This window comes from Neopelma chrysocephalum, unplaced genomic scaffold (genome assembly GCF_003984885.1).
Source record: "Neopelma chrysocephalum unplaced genomic scaffold, ASM398488v2 Primary Assembly neopelma1_125, whole genome shotgun sequence".
Lineage (NCBI taxonomy): Eukaryota > Metazoa > Chordata > Aves > Passeriformes > Pipridae > Neopelma > Neopelma chrysocephalum.
Window position 1 is genome coordinate 430,119 of NW_020897787.1, and position 17,759 is coordinate 447,877.

Genomic DNA, 17,759 nt, shown 5'->3' on the forward strand with positions numbered 1-17,759 from the left:
AGCTCTACCCATTTTAATGATTCTGTGGTTAAAGTCATACTCACTTCTCAATTTCTGGAGCGCAGTGAACAAACTCATGGTTCCAGAACTTAAACGCTGGGTTTTTTATCAGCTCAATGAAAGTAATAAGGAGACCCCAGGGATGAGGCCTATTTACAATCAGTCGTTCCAAGAGAACCCTGAAATCCAAAAGTAAAAACGGTTGGAGCTCAAAGACCCGGACTGGGAAGAAGACCCAAACGAAGGAAGAGAAGCAAAAAGCGGATATGTTGGTAAGTGGAATGGTGATCTCACCTGGTGATCTGCTCCTGGATAGCCTCAGTGTTGGCCTCTGCAAACAGGTAGAGCATGGTGCAGCTGAAGTAGTGGGTGTGGCTGTTGGGGTATCGCAGCTGGTTGGCAATGGCGTTCAGGAAGAGGTACCGACCTGCGGGAGAGCAACGGTGAGGACACACAGCTCCCCTCACACACAGCCAAAAAGGAATCAAGAAGCCACTAGTGGTGCTTGAGATAACGTTTGTGAGCCTGTCTTATGGAGGCACAAGGAACAAAGCTAACTGAAGATGTGTAAAAACTGTATCAGCTCAGGCTGATGGGGCAGTAAGACAGTAAGAACTCAATTCTTCTTCATTAAAGGCATTTCCAAGTCCCTTGAATACTTCGAACTTTTGGTTATAACATTGCTCCTGTATTCAGTTTACTATTCTAACATAGCATTCCTTACTGTGAATTCACTAGCAGCTACATGAAATCACAGAATTACTTAGGCTGGAATAGACCTTGAAGATCAAGCCCCACTGTCAACCCAGCACTCTCAGTGTAACCCCTAAACCACATCACCCAGTGCCAGATCAGACACCTCTTAACACCTCAGGGGAGAGTGACTCCACAACCTGTCTTGGGCAACCTATTCCAATGCCTGACTGCCCTAACAGTGAGAATACTTTTTCTAATATCTAATCTGAACCTCCCCTGTCTCATCTTAGGGCCGTTTCCTCTTGTCCTCTCACTGCAGGCACAGTAGAAGAGACTGATCCCACCTCCCTAAAACCCCCTTTCAGGTAGAGGGCAATGAGGCCCCTCCAAGCCTCCTCTCTGAGACTAAACAAACCCAGGTGCCTCAGCTGCTCCTCACAGGACATGATTTCTAGACCTTCCATGAGCCTTGCTGCCCTTTGCTGGACACACTCCAGCACCTCAATGTCCTTTTTAAAGCGAGGGGCCCACTTTGCTGTAAATGTGACATGGCAACAACTGCAGTGCTTCCAGCTCACCTTCAGTGTCCAGGTCTACTGCCAAATTCTGGAAGATGTCCATGTGAGCTGAGTGGGTGATGGTGCTCATAGAGGGTGTGCTGCCTTTGTTGTGGATGTGTGCAATAGCTTGGGTACCTACGTAGAGCACCAGTGCATTAATCAGCTGGATGTTGTAGCGGTTGCCGGGTTCATTTGATACCTAATAACAAAGATAGGAAAACCATGAACAATCCACGTTCCTTCAGCACTTGAAGGTACAGCATGTACAACAACAGCATCCAAGTATCTTCTTGATTATATGGACACCCACAAATTCAACTTGGCATTTACCCTTTTCTAATACAGCATGTATTATGAAGCATGTATTACAGCTTATTATAATATTATATTTGAATATATATATTCAGAAGCATCAGGAAAGTGCTAACAGACCCCAGCAGACTTTTTTTTTTTACTCCATACCTAAAAGAAAAAAATCAGGTAAGGCAATGTGAACTCAGCAGCAGTGCCAGAGGCCCAAACACCCCTCCTCTCACCAAGGGAACGTTTCTGTCTCAGCAATTCTCTGAGGAAGTCCAACTTCAGACCTGAAGTCTGCTGCAAGCCAAGCCATGTGATGTCTGAAACGTGGTTTTAGCCACAACCCTGCACTGGGTTTTAGCTAATTTGACCTTTTTTTACCCCTACAGCATTAGCCTGCAGATACATCTATTTCTATACCAATTAATCTACTTGGAGTCAAAATTTAATCAGATTCCAAAAGTCTTCAATACATTTGAACATCCTACTAAGGAGCGGCAGAAGAATTATTCAGAGATGTGTGCATTTTCACAGGCTTTTCTACTGCCTGGAACACATGTTGACCAACACATCAACAGAATTCCTGCAGTGGTGGGTGACTGAGCCAGTGAGATCATTTGTCCTGTGCTATTTAAACTGAACACCCTCAGAAACCTCAAACCTCACAAACTTACTTGTAGGTTGCTGCGCAAGTCGGACAAAAAGGTGACGGGAGAGCGGGTTTTGAGATAGGAATCCAAATCTTTCTTGAACTGAGGTGGCATCACTCCAGTGAAATTTGTGAGTATTCGTGGAGCAATATTAATCTCACTTAGCATGTCCACCTGTTGAGAGAAACCCCAGTCAGGTGAGCCACAAACAATCTCTAAAGGAACAGATTGCAAAAGCAGATCTGTAAATGACATTACATTAACTACTGCTGTTGATCACTTTTCCTTCCAGCAATGAAAAGCAAAAGCAGACTTCTGCAGACTTCAGAAGAAACTTGATCTCTAACATGCAAACTTATTACATGATGTCTGGAGGAACTGAGAGGACAAAAAAATTCAAGGGTGAAGGCCATAGGGAAATTCAGTCACAGCCTTTGTGGTCTCCCTATCTACACTGAGGACAGTCTGGCAGTTTAAAAAAGTACAAACATCCACACCAGTCAAGAAGAGGCTTCTTCAGTGATAACTTACTGAGTGCTGCAGCTTTGCTTTCATCACCCTGCACAGCTGAGGCAGGGAAGAACAACAGGACAATGCTTTAGCAGCATGAGGAAGTTTGCTTCTAATCAGTCCAGGATTAGTTGACTGGCATATACCCAAAAATTTAATGAGGTAACATTAACACTTCTCAAAGTCTCTCCCGTTCCCAAAATTTCACAATCTCTGCCAAAAAAACTGGATAAAGAACACTTGGAGCAATAAAGATTCCTATTATCAAACTCCTGAAAGTAAGTTCTACCTTTAGATTGGGGGTGAAAGGGTCTGGAAGCCTCATGTTCCGTGGGAAGGCACTCAGGATCAGATTCCTTAGCTGAATACAGTTGGGTGGGATCACATCACAGAACCCATAGTGGTAGTCACAAAGAAATTCTGGGAAATCATGCAACAAGACCAGCAACACACGCAGAGTGCCCTGTGAAATAAAATACAATATATGAGGTGTGTAACTGTTGAAACTGCCCAAAAACTTGCAGAGACATCATTCTATGTCATGTTAACATCACCAGGAGGAAATTAATCTGGGAAGGCTGCCTGCTTCTGTCCCACACCAATTTGCATTCAACTCTAACACAGAAGGTAACAGCAAATCCTATTTTGCTACCAGAACACCTCTACTTTCAGATAACTTTGGTTGGAAGTAGCATCTATTATATGACACTTTTTTACCTTGTAAAGAATTTGCATAGGTTTGGTGAGTTCCACATTTCTAAGGAAAGGAGCCAAGTACTTGAACAGGTCGATCAGTAACTGGGCATACATAGGCCAACCCTGCCAAGAAAAAAAACAGCAGGTGGGAAACATGCAACGAAGAGCAGTTACCTTAACTTCAAAACTATACCTAGATGGATCTTTATATAAACCTGGATGGAAGAGCTTAGCTACTGCCAGCTCTAGGACTGAGTGCAGCACAGCTCATTTCAAGGGCTTCAGCTGCACATCACTGAGCCGTGGGTGTTTCCAGAACACTCAACATGCCATACTGAGCTGACAGTATTTAGCCCAGAAGGCTACAGCTCTTCTGAACACTGAAAAAGGCATGTTCACTAAATTCAATTCACCCTGTGTTCCACAGTTACTGACACACAGACTCTCCTCCATGCAGTTAGGTTACTGTGAATATGGAAGACAACAAAAACAGAACAGCCATGCTACTAGTGCACTTCAAGAGATGTGAAACAGCACCACACCAGATAAGCATCTGTGTGAGCTTTTTAATTCAGAAGAGATAAACTGCAGCCACACCTTCTGCTGTGGTGTATGTGCCAGCATTCTTGCAATAAATATCCGATGGGAGATCAGTTCCAGCCAGGCATAAACAAAACCTGGAGCTTTTGTAGGCCTCAGGATGTGAAATGTGTTACTGAAAGAAAAGTTAGAGCAGGTTAGAAGTGCACAGCAATAAGACTGCTTTTCATAACATTGAGGGAAAAACATACACAGCCCTAAAAGCAAAGGCATTTGAGCATCTTGGGTTTTACCAGTAATTTTCCTTAAATCAAGCAAGTGGACAGTCCACGGGAGAACCAGTTACTCCAAAGGTGATTAAGCCACCACAAAAGAACAGTCACAGCCTTTATGTGAAAAACATTGATCCTACCAAGAAAGGATGAGCACTGTGGCCAATCCCAAATACATACCAGAAAGCTGTGAGTGTCTGGAAGTTGATGGTCTCCAGCACGTGCTCGGGAGCATTTAATTCCAGCAGTAACATGATGAAAATGCGATGGTAAGGAAGCTGCTGAAACTCACTCTGCCGAACATCGTGGTCTTGCAGAAGAACTCCCACCACAATACCAAGAACCTGAAGACATCAAGACATTTCATTGGTGGCAGCAAGAATTACTTTGCCAGTTGACCTATAGATAATACTTTACTCAACAGTAGATTATAACAAGAACCAAAAATCCTAGTTATTGGAAATGCTGCATAAATGAACATTACAATTTGCTTCAGCAACTCCCAACCACTATTCTGTGCTCTCCCTGTCCCTTGGATCACAATCACAGTGACTGATTGGACAGTTTTAAAAGGTCTTAACTACTTGAGACCATCCAGCTCTAAACCAAGTAGCATAAGAGCACAGGAAAGGCCCTCACAACATCAAGGCAAACACTCAGGAACCACCAACCTTAAACTACACTTCAAATGCCTCAAAACAACAATAGCTGACTTTTTCATTTCAAGGCATAAGGGTGTGCCTTCAAGTGCCTGAAACAACAGTTTCAGGTTGGTTTGAGATGAAATCTTTGTGAACAAGAAAGCCACTCGGCATCTTGATGCTTCACTCAGAAGTTTATCGTTTCAGTGACCAACCCAGAGTCCTCATCTGACACTCCAGCAGCAGCCTGCACTAAGGTCTACGTCTTTAATCAGCAAAGGCACAGCCAACAACACAGGTTAAATGCAGTGAGCACAAGAAGGGTCCCCAACCTTGTTCAGGAGGTTGATCTTTGTGACTGTGTTGGTTGCCTCCCCAGAGTGCTTCACCAGCAGTGCAATGAGTCGCACAAAGGCATCCAGGTTGTGGTAGCACTTGGCTCGAATCATGGTGGGGTTGGCTGCAGGGTTGTGCTGCTGCTCTGCCAGAGCACGGTAGCTGATCTCGACACACATTTCGGTGCAAAGGCGGAAAAAACGGGTGATCAGGTCATCTGTTTTCAGGATCCCTTGCTGGTGCATCTGTGCAGGGAAGGAAAAAACCTCAGCACTGTAACTACAGAAAATTCATTTTACAGTTTACTCAGAACAACAAACCTTTTTACAAAGTGCTCACCTTGCCTGCCACCATTAATTTTTACCATATTCTCCAGAGAGATAATTATTTGCAAGGCAATTTGAGGGTGGCAATTTAGCAATTTTAGCAATTTGCAATTTTAGCAAACATATTTACTGCCAAATAGAATCTTTTGAATCTCAAATATTTTAAACCATCAGCATGCCTGAGGAGCCCCTTTCAGTGTCAGTTCTGCCACCAGCACCCAACCTTGCATGAAGGACAGCACGAGGCAGCAGCAGCAGCTCAGTCTGTTGGGCCTTTAGGAGCCCAAACAGGGAGTACAAATTCTGGGAAGGGCAGATTCCAGCTCCTACACCTCAGGAACCATCACTACTTAGCAGAGTGAATTTTCCTTACATGAACATTACATGAAGAAAAACTGGGTGGGCTTTTTTTGCTTTGTACTGGGAGGCCGCTTTAATTATATATATATAAGAAACCCCAGAGACCTCCTTTTATTTGTTACCCACAGTATTAAAGCCACCAAAATGAAACAAATTACACTGCAGGAAACTTCTGGGTTTTGAATAAAGCATCCTATTTCTAAACTCCTACTGCACAGACATAAAGCTATAAAAATAGCATAACTGATAACTTGGAGATCATGTGGAGGACTTCTAGTATTTCTGGAGAAATATTTTTTTCTAATTAAAAAAAAAGGAGTTTATGTATCTGCCTTCGAAGTTCTATGCTTCTTCTTGTCCTAAAGACTAGTGGAAAGAAAGCAACACTTAAGCAGCCAAAATTATAGTAATTTAAGTTCAGGATAGAACCTTATTTAATGCAGTTATTACAAAAAAATCTCTTAAGATCCATCGTTAAAGCCTGTAAGGAAACAATTATAAATAAACACTGCACTTCAATATATTTAAGTTACTATTTCAAAACTGATCAAATATTTATAAAAGGTAAGCAGTGAAGTGTACAAAAAAATGCATTGAGTATTACGAGTACACTACACTGAAATGTGTTTTAGAAGCACGATTTAAGGTAAAAAAAAGAGTGAGGTCACATGAATAAGTGAAAATATTTCTTTAAAAAGTGGGTTTAGCACAATATCTATTAAAAACATTCAAAAATGCTACGCAGTAGAAGTCAGACCAACAGGAACTTGTCTACAAGCCAGTACACAAGGACACTAAAGTCACATGAAAAAAACCACTGCATCAGTCGTGACCTTTCTCCACACTTTGTAGGCTGAACTTTTCATTTCTGCAAATTCTGCAGCATTTCTGTGGCAGTGACACAGAAATTTAAAAGGAACACAATGGACAGGTTAAACCAGGGGCTTCCTTGCAGCTGTAGTCAAGGAGCTGCCTGCAAGGAACACAGTTTTAGAAGGATGACTGCAGATATACAGGGAGTTTGTTACCACACCTGCTGGGCTACTAAGGGTATCTCCCTTCTCAATCACACCTGGAAGGCAGATCTGTGCTGTTCATCACATCTGTTAATGTGCCCCAGAGTGACATGGTGGAGGTTGTTTCAATTTTAGGCAGCACTTCAGCTAATGATGTTTCAAGTTTTTCCTCACTAATGATTCCAGTTTGAAGAGGGATTCCCTTGTCCACATGATCTGAAACAATTTACCTGAATCTCTATTACCAATTTCCCTCTGTAGGCTGTCAGGGCTTTTACTGTTACCCACAAGGAGCAACACTAGTCAAGGTTCATTATTATTCCCAACAGCTATCTCAGCTGTAGTTCTTTTCCCACCAAACCTATCTCAGAACTCATGGTCTGAACTGACAGCTTGTTCCTACAGCATCTGAAGAACAAGATTCAGTGGAGGACAGGGGTTTCTACAGAACCCTGCCATCAAAACCAGCCAAAATTTTGACAGTCAAAACCTGGAAGTTTCAAAAGGATGCCTAACACAGGTTATAACACTGCTTTAAAATGGAGGGCGTCACACCCTACTTATGTTGAATAAAAAGCACCTTTCTTTCCAAAAGCTCTACCTGTCCAACAAACGCAGAGAATGCTTTGGTACTGTCACGGCCTGCTGCAGCTGAATGGTAGAGGTTCACCCACTCCCTCAGCAGGTACTCTGCCTTCTCCCTCAGGCCTGGTGGGTCATCATACTCAGAAGCTTGGGAAATTCCTGAATGCATCATGAAATTAGGACCTCCATGAGCACGGTCAATCATTGCTTCATAGTTTGATCTGACCACTTCCATCAGCTGGGGTAACCTAATGCAACAGACAGCAAGAGCTGGGTTAGAATTCCTCCTCCCCCAGAAGGTGAAGGAACTGGAAGCTCAGTCAAATAGAGCTGAAAGAAAGCAAATTATTTCTTAAACTAAATCTTTGTATCTTTCAGTCCTCACTGGAATAGCAGAAATAAGTCATGAAAGCAGATACATTTATGATGAAAGAAGGAACACTGAAATCACACAGGCTTTGAAGTTCCGCTCCAATTTGTACAGCAGAGTGCTGCAACAAAGCCCTCCAGGGACTAGAGACAGCTTCACTTCTGCAGACTTCAGGAGCCCTAAAATGCTCCCAGATAGTGAGATGCCAGTGCTGAACAGCCCAACTGGGGCACCAAATTTGCCTGCAGTGAAAGTCAACCCATACAGTGAAGACAGTCTATCCACACCAACTGGATGAATGGACTTTTGTTTTGGGACCTCCCACTGGCAGCTGTGTTGACAGTAGCAGCCACTGCCACCAGCCAGCTGCTGGATGTTCTCATGAGCAATCCAGAGTTCTCCAAGCTCCAATCCATGTTGTTCTCAAACCCAGCAACAATTGCTTCCACCTTAGGAGCCTGCAAGTCCCAGAGGTATTTCCAGGTCCTGTGGCAACATTTGCTGCCCAGTTCCTTGCTGGTGGATACACAAGCCATGAGAGACTGGTGGAGGATTGCTTCGTAGGCTCTAAACAGAGAGGACTGTCCAATCTTATTAATTGCTTGTGATTAACAAATTAACATATTAACATAATATATATAATTGAAACAGAAAAGAATATTGTCTAAATTTGAGATAAAGCAGGAATTCAAACAAGTTTCTTACAGTACCCAGTATTCTGGAGCATAGTGCATAGAGAGATTTTCCTGCTCAAACGTTCAGCTTGACATGTTGCTGCAGTTGCCTCTATTTTGACTAAGATGAGCACATTTACATTAGAGTGACAATTTAAATTAACATAGGACTGCAGCTCTAGAGGAAGTTTAAAGCTGTATGATTGAATGATATGAGACACTGCCTATATAACATTCAAATCATAAATGAGCAGAGAAAAAAGTAACAGATTGCACAGTATTACAGTCTCACCCTTCTGGGGCGTTTCCTCTGGAATGAGCATTAATTCTCATGAGTGTCTCAATGGTGTGAAACAGGTCTGCTTCTGTTACGTGGGCGACGCTTCTCTCATCCACCAACAGGATCTTTACCAACTGCATGGCAAATGCCACAGCCATGTAGTTCAGGCCGTTCTCCATGGACTGCCAACACAAAAAAGGCAATTAAAGCCCAGCCACAAATCTCACAGTGGACTGACTGACTGTATGTCCTCTCCAACAGAGCAGGTTCCCTTTACCTGAGCCAAGTGAAGGTCGTACTGCTGCATGTTAACAAGGTGGTTGCGGATGAGCAGCTCCACAGCTTCCACGTTGTACTTGTACTCATCTCTGCACTCGATCAGGCACCTGAAGAAAGGGACTTCTTTTACAAAGTGTACCTCAACAACAACAGCAAGTCAGATTCAACACTTCACAAACTGTGCCCTTCATTGTGATTCACTACTCAGCTCCAAAAGAAGCCTCTTCCAGGGCATTCTCTAATGTAATGTTTGAGTTCACAACAGTCAAGACTCAAGCACTTGTTGCCCTGCACAACTGGTCACAAAAGCCCTTCAAGAGCTTCAGTTTATTCAGCATAACAAGCCTCTCTTCCAAGGACAAAGTGGCACATCTGCCTAGCTGAAGCACTAGTGCTTCTGCTACAGGCATATGCCACGTCACACACTTTGTGACAGCAAAATGAGGAGAACAAAAAAGCCCAGAGCATCTCTAATGCTTAATTCCATCAAAGATTCCTATCGTGTTCTGGGGTGAAACAGCATTATCAGAGTCGTAGTTAATTTTGACAAAAAAAAGCCAGTAATTTTTGCCTGTCTAAATTGCAGCAATGCAAAACATTAACAGGCAAGGGATTCAGAAGATGACCAAAGCTCCACCAGCGTCCCTGCTGCCCCAACAACTGACCTGGTGATCTGTTTGTTGCACCATGGAGATCCGTAGGCGCGGCCGTCCTGCAGAGCCTTCAGCACGAGCAGGTGACACTCCCGGTAGCGGAGCAGGAGGTCAGCATCAGCCCCACTTGTGGCATCCAGCAAGCCCTCTACAGCCTAGAACACATGCAACCTGTTAGCAGAGGAAAAAACAAGTCCTCTTCCATATGTTCTGCAAGAGTTATCACCAGAAGACTCGGCAGACACGAAGAAAAAAAAAAAATCAATGTAGTAATTGTGCTGACCCCTTGGTAAGATCATGTGAGATTTGACCAGTTACTATGGCATCTACGAGTTCACTGTACACAGCTGTGCTACCACAAACAAACCTACAGGTCTCTCTATGCTCCACTAGTTTTGTATGTGCACCAAATAATATGACAGACTGCGTTTGTTGGTGCTGCAGCTCCTGTAAGTCAGTGCTTCCTCAGCAGTTCAGCACATGGCTTATGGAAAACTACATGACAAAAGACTTCCAGAGCCTGCTAGAACTAAGTGAGCAGGTTCCTCAGGGAAAGAGCTGCAGCACTCAAGAGATGCCTCTGTGTTAGTCTACAGCAAATGGAAGATGAGTCCTGCAGGGGCAGCACAATTTATTTGGTCAAGTTCTAGTCAGGACTGGATCCTTTAATAGGTACAATCACTATCAGGGAAGAACAGAGTCTCTCTCCAGCTTTCAGTTACTCTTGTTTTGGCACTGTTCTTGGATTCTCAGCCAGACAGCTCAGTATTCTTCCACTACTCTCAAATGGATTTTTCTCCATGTCTGTCACTTGCTCTGCACTACTACACAGGCACTGGTGCCAGCACAGCTCACAGAGCTCACTGCAACACTCCCCACTGGTACAGCCTCACAAATTCTGGCTGGGATGGAGTTAATTTGCTTCACAGCAGCCCATATGGTGCTGTGCTTTGGATTTGTGCTGAAAAGAGTGTTGACAACACACCAGAGTTTTGCCAATTGCTGAACAGTGCTTACACAGCATCAAGGCTTCTTCTTTCCCACTCTTGCCTCTCCCACCAGTGGGTAGGCTGGGGATAGGCAAGAGGCTGGCTGGGGAGCAACACAGCCAGGACAGCTGATCCAAATTGAATAAAGGGATATTCTACACTATGTGACATCATGCTCGGCAATAAAAGCTTAGGGAAAGGAGGATGAAGAAGGGCATTCATGGTTCTGATGTTTGCCTTCCCAAGCAAGTGTCACATGTGCTGAAGCCCTGCTTTCCGAGAAGCAGCTGGACATCTGCCTGCTGATGGGAAGTAGTGATTTTTACTTTTGTTTTGTTTGCACACACAGCTTTTGGTTTCCCTACCGAACTGTCATAATATGAATGAACACATCATCTTGTCTTCCCTCTGTTTAATCCCTGTCCTGCAGAAGAGGAACGAGCAAGCAGCTTCTTTCCACAGCACCCTGGACACTGTGTGTAGAGTCCACCAAGTGAACATCATGGCTCCCTTCCAAATTTATGTATCAAATTCCCAAAGACAGCAGCTCAGTGCTGTTCACCAAACAAGTTCCACAGGATACACGAAGAAACACAGTCACCAGCAAGACAATCCACGAGCCAGATGAGTAATAAACTCTAGACAAGTTGTTACAGAGCAGAATTGTCAGCACTCACCTTCTGCAGCAGCCCCAGTGCAGCAATAGCATCACGGGAGTTCCGAGCCACCACCACGGCCTCCAAGAGGCTCCGCAACGCTTGGACTTGAGGATTCATGGCCAGGGTGTGTGGAATGGACTGCAGGTGCTGCTCCAGTTCTGTCATACATTTGTCATAGATTTGTGCTACATCATCTGTAGCCCAAGCTTGCTGCTTAAGAGAAAGTGGGAATGAGTGACTTTTGCAAGGATTGTATTTGTCACACTCAAATACTGACTGGCTCTTCTTCAGGGATTATAGCACCCAGAATTTACACCTCTACAGTACTGTGGTTTGTTATGCTGGCATTTTAAACATACAACTATGAGCAAGTAAAGCAGTGCAAACAACTCTAGCAGTCAGAATCACAGAATGGTTTGGGTTGGAAGGGACTCTAAAGGCTATCTAGTTCCAACCCCATTGCCATGGGCAGGAACACCTTTCACTTATTCCAGGCTGCTCCAAGCCCCACTCAAGCTGGCGTTGAACACTTTAAGGGATGGGCAACCACAGCTTCTCTGGGCAACCTGTTCCAGTGCCTCACCACACTCACAAGGAATTTCTTCTTAATATCTAATCTAAACCTGCCCTCTGTTACTTTGAAGCCATTCCCCCTTGTCCTGTCACTAAGGCCTTAAGTCCTTAAGACCAAGTATGCCTACAAAAACCCACTCAAAATTCATGCTTGCCATCCATGACCTTCCTGCAAAAGTAACCTGAAATTTGAATAAAATGTTTCACTACTACTAGAACTACATGTAGTAATCATAACTTGCAGAACTTATCCCAAATTTGGGTTACAAACCCCTCAGACTGGACTGAAGTTTTACGTTGCCATTACTCTGCCATTAGAACTAGTGCATCTTTCAACCACTGTTCTCAAACAATACAAACACCTGACTCTTATGAGTCCTTCTGGCAAAAGACAAGTTCTCCAACAGTCTCCAAAAGGGCTACAGTACTCTCAAGCTGATTAATTCAGAAATCTCTACCTTCATAGGCTGAGCCAAGAATCCTGTAGGCTGAGTTAAGTCATTGGTAGGCAAGAAGCCAGGGACATTGCGTGCAAACTCTTCATAAACAGCCAGCTGTTTTGGGTCCACACCTCCAACCTTTGCAAAGAAAAGAACAGGCATTAACCTCATTGACAAGCACTGGGGCAGTTAAAAATGAGGGTAGTTTGTGTAACAGGCAGTTGCTCAGTCACATTCTTGAACAGAGGGCCTAGACATCAAGAAGTAGGATTCAGCTGCTCTGCACTGAGGTCCTGTCTCTCCTGTGACACCTAACAGGAGGATTTTCCTCTAAAACTGAAACTCACACTCAAGAAACAGAAATAACTGAATACTGAGAAAGGCTGTGCTGAAAGCACATGCTACATCCTTTAAAGGAAGAAAATATAAAGGAGGCAAGACAACAAAACAGAGAAGTCATCCTTCAGTGAGAGGAACAGCACAGAACAAGAGACAGGACTTATGTCTTCAAGGAATTAAGGAAAATTATATGAATACTCCTTTTGGAACAATATAGTTATGTCTTTCCATACTAATCAAGATAACAGCAGTTGCACTGTTAGGCAAGACTACAATATACAGCATTGCTCAGCTGAAGCTGTGCCATCCAATTTTTCTTATCAGGAAGGGGAGAAGAGCAGCATCAGGACAGAGCTGAGTTCATGTCCTCACCTTTAACCTGATCTGTTCTGGCATCCTCTCAGCCTGGTAAGTTAACACAACAGGATCGCAGTACCGACGGCCCTCTTGTCTGGCATGTTTTCTGAGCTCAAATTCCTGGGAAAAATACAAACACAGCACTGGATTTTAGACACCGAGTCTGGATGTACATGAGCACACTTAATACTTTTAAAAGACAGCAGTGTCATACTTACAGTTGCGAGTCTCTTGTCCATCTCAGGGCCTGCCTTTTCCACAGCTGTCTTCTGGATAAAGCAGCAGGCAAGCTCGCAGTTATCCTGGGCTAACTGGGCAGCTGCCTGCTCCATCATGTCCCTCTGCTGTGGGGAGGCTGCCTATTGAAAACCACAATAATCAGTGAAGGCTGTAGGTTTTTCCCTGTATATTACTACCCCTCAAATCTGCACCACTGTCTATACAGAACACCAGCAATAAAGAGGAATGCTCTTAGGCTCACACTCCCTTCCCATGGAATATACAACAATAAATTTAATTTTGCATAGCTTTGAATAAAACATGTAGGCAAGACGACAGTAAAGACTTTAAACGAGGAACAGAACAGCAGGAGTTCTCCATCTTCTCCACCTCCCTATCTCCAGGGCACAGAAATAAAGCCCTGCATGCACAGTGATGCTAATGCAGGGAAAGCCTCACATCACAGCACAAGTTTAACCCCTCCCCAGGTCGTAATCAGAAGATATAAAGGCACAGCACTAACAGTGCAAAACAGCAGTCCTAAGCCTTTTTCAGTGGGTTCCCTTTCTGATACAGATTTTCTTCTTTCCTTCTCAGAGTCTGCTTTAAGAGAACCCTGAACAGACGGACTTATTTTTTAGGGTGCAAAGCAGCAACTGCCACTAGAAATGGAATACATCTATAAAGGCAACCTGTCCCATCTAGCTGGACTTCCCTGTCTGTTAAGATCTACCCTTTCAGTTCTCTTTCATTAATTCCTACTACACTACTTCTGTTAATCCACTTCATACAATGAGCCAGGCATGAATTTTAAGGTGTCTTGTACAACCCTTCTTCTGCAACAGAATGCTTTCTATAATTAACCCTTTAAGAAAACCTCCTTGGATTACCACTGGTTTTATATTAATGTCATACGTCTTCAGGGATAAAAAAACTGACTACTAAGTTACACTTTGATATTTTGCAAACACAGCAATATAAAGCACTGTCTTCCTCAAAACTTGAATTTCTTCTGCTTATACACATTCTTCTGTGAATAAACTCGAGAGAACACTGGGGTAAAATAAAAAGCTAGTCAGGAATTTGTGTGCAATGCAGTAAGATCCACCTCAGCAGTTTAGGTGTGTTCGACATGAGCTGTAAGCTCGACACGCTTTTTTCACTATAACTCCATGAGAGTCAGGAGGCTTTTATCCAGCGAATTAATCTCCACGCTAGTTAAGCCATGTAATTAACCAGCAAGTCCTCAGCGTGGAGAACTGACTTGCTAATAATGCTGGATACCTGCAGTCCTGCAAGCTGGAAATAACCTTCAGAGGGTGGGACTCTTACCCTGAGTGCAGTGGCAAAGCTGTTTTTCAGGTTGGTGGCTATGCTCATGAGCAGGGGCTCCCTGCAGGTGATCATGGCCATGCCGGCCGTCAGGTTCCGCATCATGTGGTGCGCGGCCACGCGCATCCGCGACTCCTCCGAGTCCAGCGCAAAGTCCTTCCTGACGATCTGCTCGCAGGTGGTCATGGCGATCTTGATGGACCGATCCACCACGGGGTGCACCAGGTCCTGCACCGCCCGCTCGATGGCCTGCCGCACGCACTGCTTCAGCTGCGGGTGCGCCTGGAACAGCGGGATCTGCGCGGGGAGCGGCAAAGGTCAGGGAATGAAGCGCCCCGGAATCCCACCTGCCCGAGACAGTCACATGTTCTGAACAACTCCTAAGTGCACTGTCCCAGCTTGTGCAGTTCTCCCTTGTTCCACGTGCAGCTGTTACAATATTTGATAAATCCAAAACTGGGATAAATGATCATTTTTCTTACCAAGATGAAGCTGAGCACAATGCAAAGACTGACTGAAGAGCTAAGCCACTGACTGGTCAAAAGGAGCACAGCAGCAACTATCCCAACTGACACACTGCCAGAAATGAAGTGGATACTAATGTCACAGTTAAAGACCACTTGACCATCTCAGGTTGCTAATGCAACCACTAATCACCTCTAAAGTTCTCCATTTGATTACTCATTTGCACTCAACCTCTCCACAACTTTTGAAAAGTGACTGCAATAACTTCAGTTTACAAAATGTTGCTCCCACCAGCTGACATCTGTGGCAGATTTGGTGGTAAAAATTCTTTTAGCAAACCAAATCAGCTCTAAAACTCACCGTAGGATTCAAGGTAATATGTGGAGCCAAGCCTCCTAAAGAATACACGTTGATGTCATGGTAACTGTACTGGGGCTGTGGAGGGACCGTGGCTGTACAAGTGGTGCTGGTAGCTGGAGTTGTAGAAGCAGCTGGAGAACAGAAATAGGTTTGTATTGAGCCATTAGTGGAAAACAAATGCTTGTAATGCAAGTAATTTACATTTAAACCAGAAAATGACCAAACCCCAAAAGTTTTGCAGTTTCATCATGAAACCTCCGAAACTCGCAACTTTCACTCTGCATTTTCCCAATGATTAGTTCCAAAGTAGCTTCAGCACATTCTAACAGAGCTGTCTGTTACAACAGTTTAGCCCTGATGTTGTGCTAATAGATAATCCTGCCTCACTCCCTTCTAAGGAGTAGCTACACACCCCACGTGCAGAATTAGCCCTCGTGACAGCTTCCACTCCCTTCCCATCTCCAAACTCTGTACACCTACTTCTATTACAAAACTATCCAAGTGCTCCCAAGCATTCAGGGATGTTACACTAGCATATGCAGCTTCATACCTTTCTTCACAATAGCAAAACCTGTCTTATTTGAACTTCAACAGTGTGATTATGGATTTCATAGATGTACTTACTAGTTGTTGTGATGGGTGGTAGCTCTTCTGGCTGCTTCACATCCTTCTTTGGAGCAGACAGCTGCTCATCCAGGTTTTTCAGACGATCCTTATCTTTCAGGAGACTTCCAGGTTTCAGCTCATTGATGTCTAGTGCAAGATTCTTGCAGAGCACCTCGATCTCAAACTTCAGATTCAACTGCAAAACAGTTCTAGTTTAGGACGTGTCACAAGGAAGATGCACAAAACATCTACCAGGCCCCTCGACTCCCAGGCTGCCCATTCTAACCCACACCTTTCAGAGACTAACAGTGACTGAGGATCAGACAAATATCTTGCACTCTGACCTCACAGGAGAAGAGCTGCATCCAAGTTCTACCAAATAAATCAGTGCCCAAGCAATCTCCCCATGCTAAAGCAGCGAGAAGTGCTGCGTGGTCCTTCACAACATCCCTCTTGACTGGTGTGTCAAGAAAACCTCACTCAGTAGGTACAGAAAAGAAAAACAGAAGTTTACTTTTAGATCATGTTCTTGGTGTAGCTCAGCTAAAACATTCATAATGGCCATTGTCCATGGGTTTGGAGGCCTGAAAACCTACAAGAGAAAGAAGAGAACAGTTTTATATAAACTTCTTGAATCATCTGGATGGCTTATGACTGGAAGTTTTGGAACACAAGCATACAGCCATGGAAACCTCTGTACAGCTGCAATTAGGGTGGAATTTAGTATTCTGGTAATAATTAGTCCAGTAACTTAAGTTCAACTGGAAGTACATCAGGAAGCTAAGTGTAAAACTGGAAACACAATGACTTGGTCTTTCTGAGAGATCAGTTCTATGCCAAGTAGAACTGACAAGCTGATCAGGGTCAAAGTGGGTGGAATAAAAAAAAAAAAATCAAAAAATAAATATATTCTAGAACCTCTTCAATGGCATCCTTCCATTTCTCACTAGAGCTCTGTTGAGGGATACCACAGCACAGTTCAGCTAACACCAACTATTTATATGGCAAAAATGCATGGGCCGTGTACTTTCCCTCAGAATAGAACACCTTCACTTTAAGCCCTTGCATCCCTTTTCTTTCTCTCCACAGCATTCAATCAGTTTTCACTTTGTGACAAAAGCTAATTACTTTCTGCAATATTTTGCCACTTGAGCAATAACTCTGTCAGCACAAAGACACTTACCACACTCCTGACACTGGATTCTAAGACTTTGGCAACAAATGGCACTACATAAAGCAATTCCTGCTGTCCCTTCACATATGCTTCCAGCAGTAGTGATTTCACATCCAAATCCTGAAAAATACCATCAATGATTATGGAATTGGGAAGAAGGGTGGAGAAAACAGCAAACACACTGCGAAGTTCCACTTACAAACTACTTCCTTTTCAGATACAGGCAAGGTTGAGTCAAGAGAGCCCTTGAATTTTACAGACTGTTAAGCAGTAATTACTCTTTGAACAAAGATTTACATATTTACATTTTTACATGGGATTAACAAGTTCTCGCCAAAACAAATATAGCTACTAACTTTACTGATATAAAAAAAATATATTTAGAAGTCTTAAATGACCAACTCTGGAATCATACTTCGTACTTGGCACAAAAAAGAGGCACCAGAAAGGTGATAACATATCCCAAATAGCTTATGCTACTGAGTAACAGCATATCAATGCA

The 17,759-nt window shown here is 43.6% G+C and overlaps 1 protein-coding gene across 8 annotated transcripts in view; it reads right to left on the minus strand.

Annotated features, from left to right (window-relative positions):
* Window positions 1–17,759, minus strand: part of CNOT1 (CCR4-NOT transcription complex subunit 1) — a 60,342-nt gene that overhangs the window by 1,181 nt on the left and 41,402 nt on the right. For 5 of the 8 annotated variants that reach the window (XM_027698374.1, XM_027698370.1, XM_027698372.1 and 2 more), the window contains exons 27-48: window positions 17,267–17,377; window positions 16,598–16,675; window positions 16,102–16,279; window positions 15,478–15,608; window positions 14,653–14,949; window positions 13,320–13,460; window positions 13,117–13,221; window positions 12,424–12,543; window positions 11,411–11,605; window positions 9,757–9,899; window positions 9,090–9,198; window positions 8,825–8,994; window positions 7,505–7,736; window positions 5,198–5,446; window positions 4,405–4,568; window positions 4,010–4,127; window positions 3,434–3,535; window positions 3,006–3,179; window positions 2,231–2,380; window positions 1,275–1,455; window positions 295–427; window positions 45–179 (exon numbers count right to left, since the gene is read on the minus strand). In XM_027698374.1, coding sequence (XP_027554175.1) covers window positions 45–179; window positions 295–427; window positions 1,275–1,455; window positions 2,231–2,380; window positions 3,006–3,179; window positions 3,434–3,535; window positions 4,010–4,127; window positions 4,405–4,568; window positions 5,198–5,446; window positions 7,505–7,736; window positions 8,825–8,994; window positions 9,090–9,198; window positions 9,757–9,899; window positions 11,411–11,605; window positions 12,424–12,543; window positions 13,117–13,221; window positions 13,320–13,460; window positions 14,653–14,949; window positions 15,478–15,608; window positions 16,102–16,279; window positions 16,598–16,675; window positions 17,267–17,377 — 3,416 coding nt within the window. The remainder of the gene's footprint in view (window positions 1–44; window positions 180–294; window positions 428–1,274; window positions 1,456–2,230; window positions 2,381–3,005; window positions 3,180–3,433; window positions 3,536–4,009; window positions 4,128–4,404; window positions 4,569–5,197; window positions 5,447–7,504; window positions 7,737–8,824; window positions 8,995–9,089; window positions 9,199–9,756; window positions 9,900–11,410; window positions 11,606–12,423; window positions 12,544–13,116; window positions 13,222–13,319; window positions 13,461–14,652; window positions 14,950–15,477; window positions 15,609–16,101; window positions 16,280–16,597; window positions 16,676–17,266; window positions 17,378–17,759) is intronic. The other 3 variants (XM_027698371.1, XM_027698373.1, XM_027698369.1) reach the window with 1 other exon arrangement.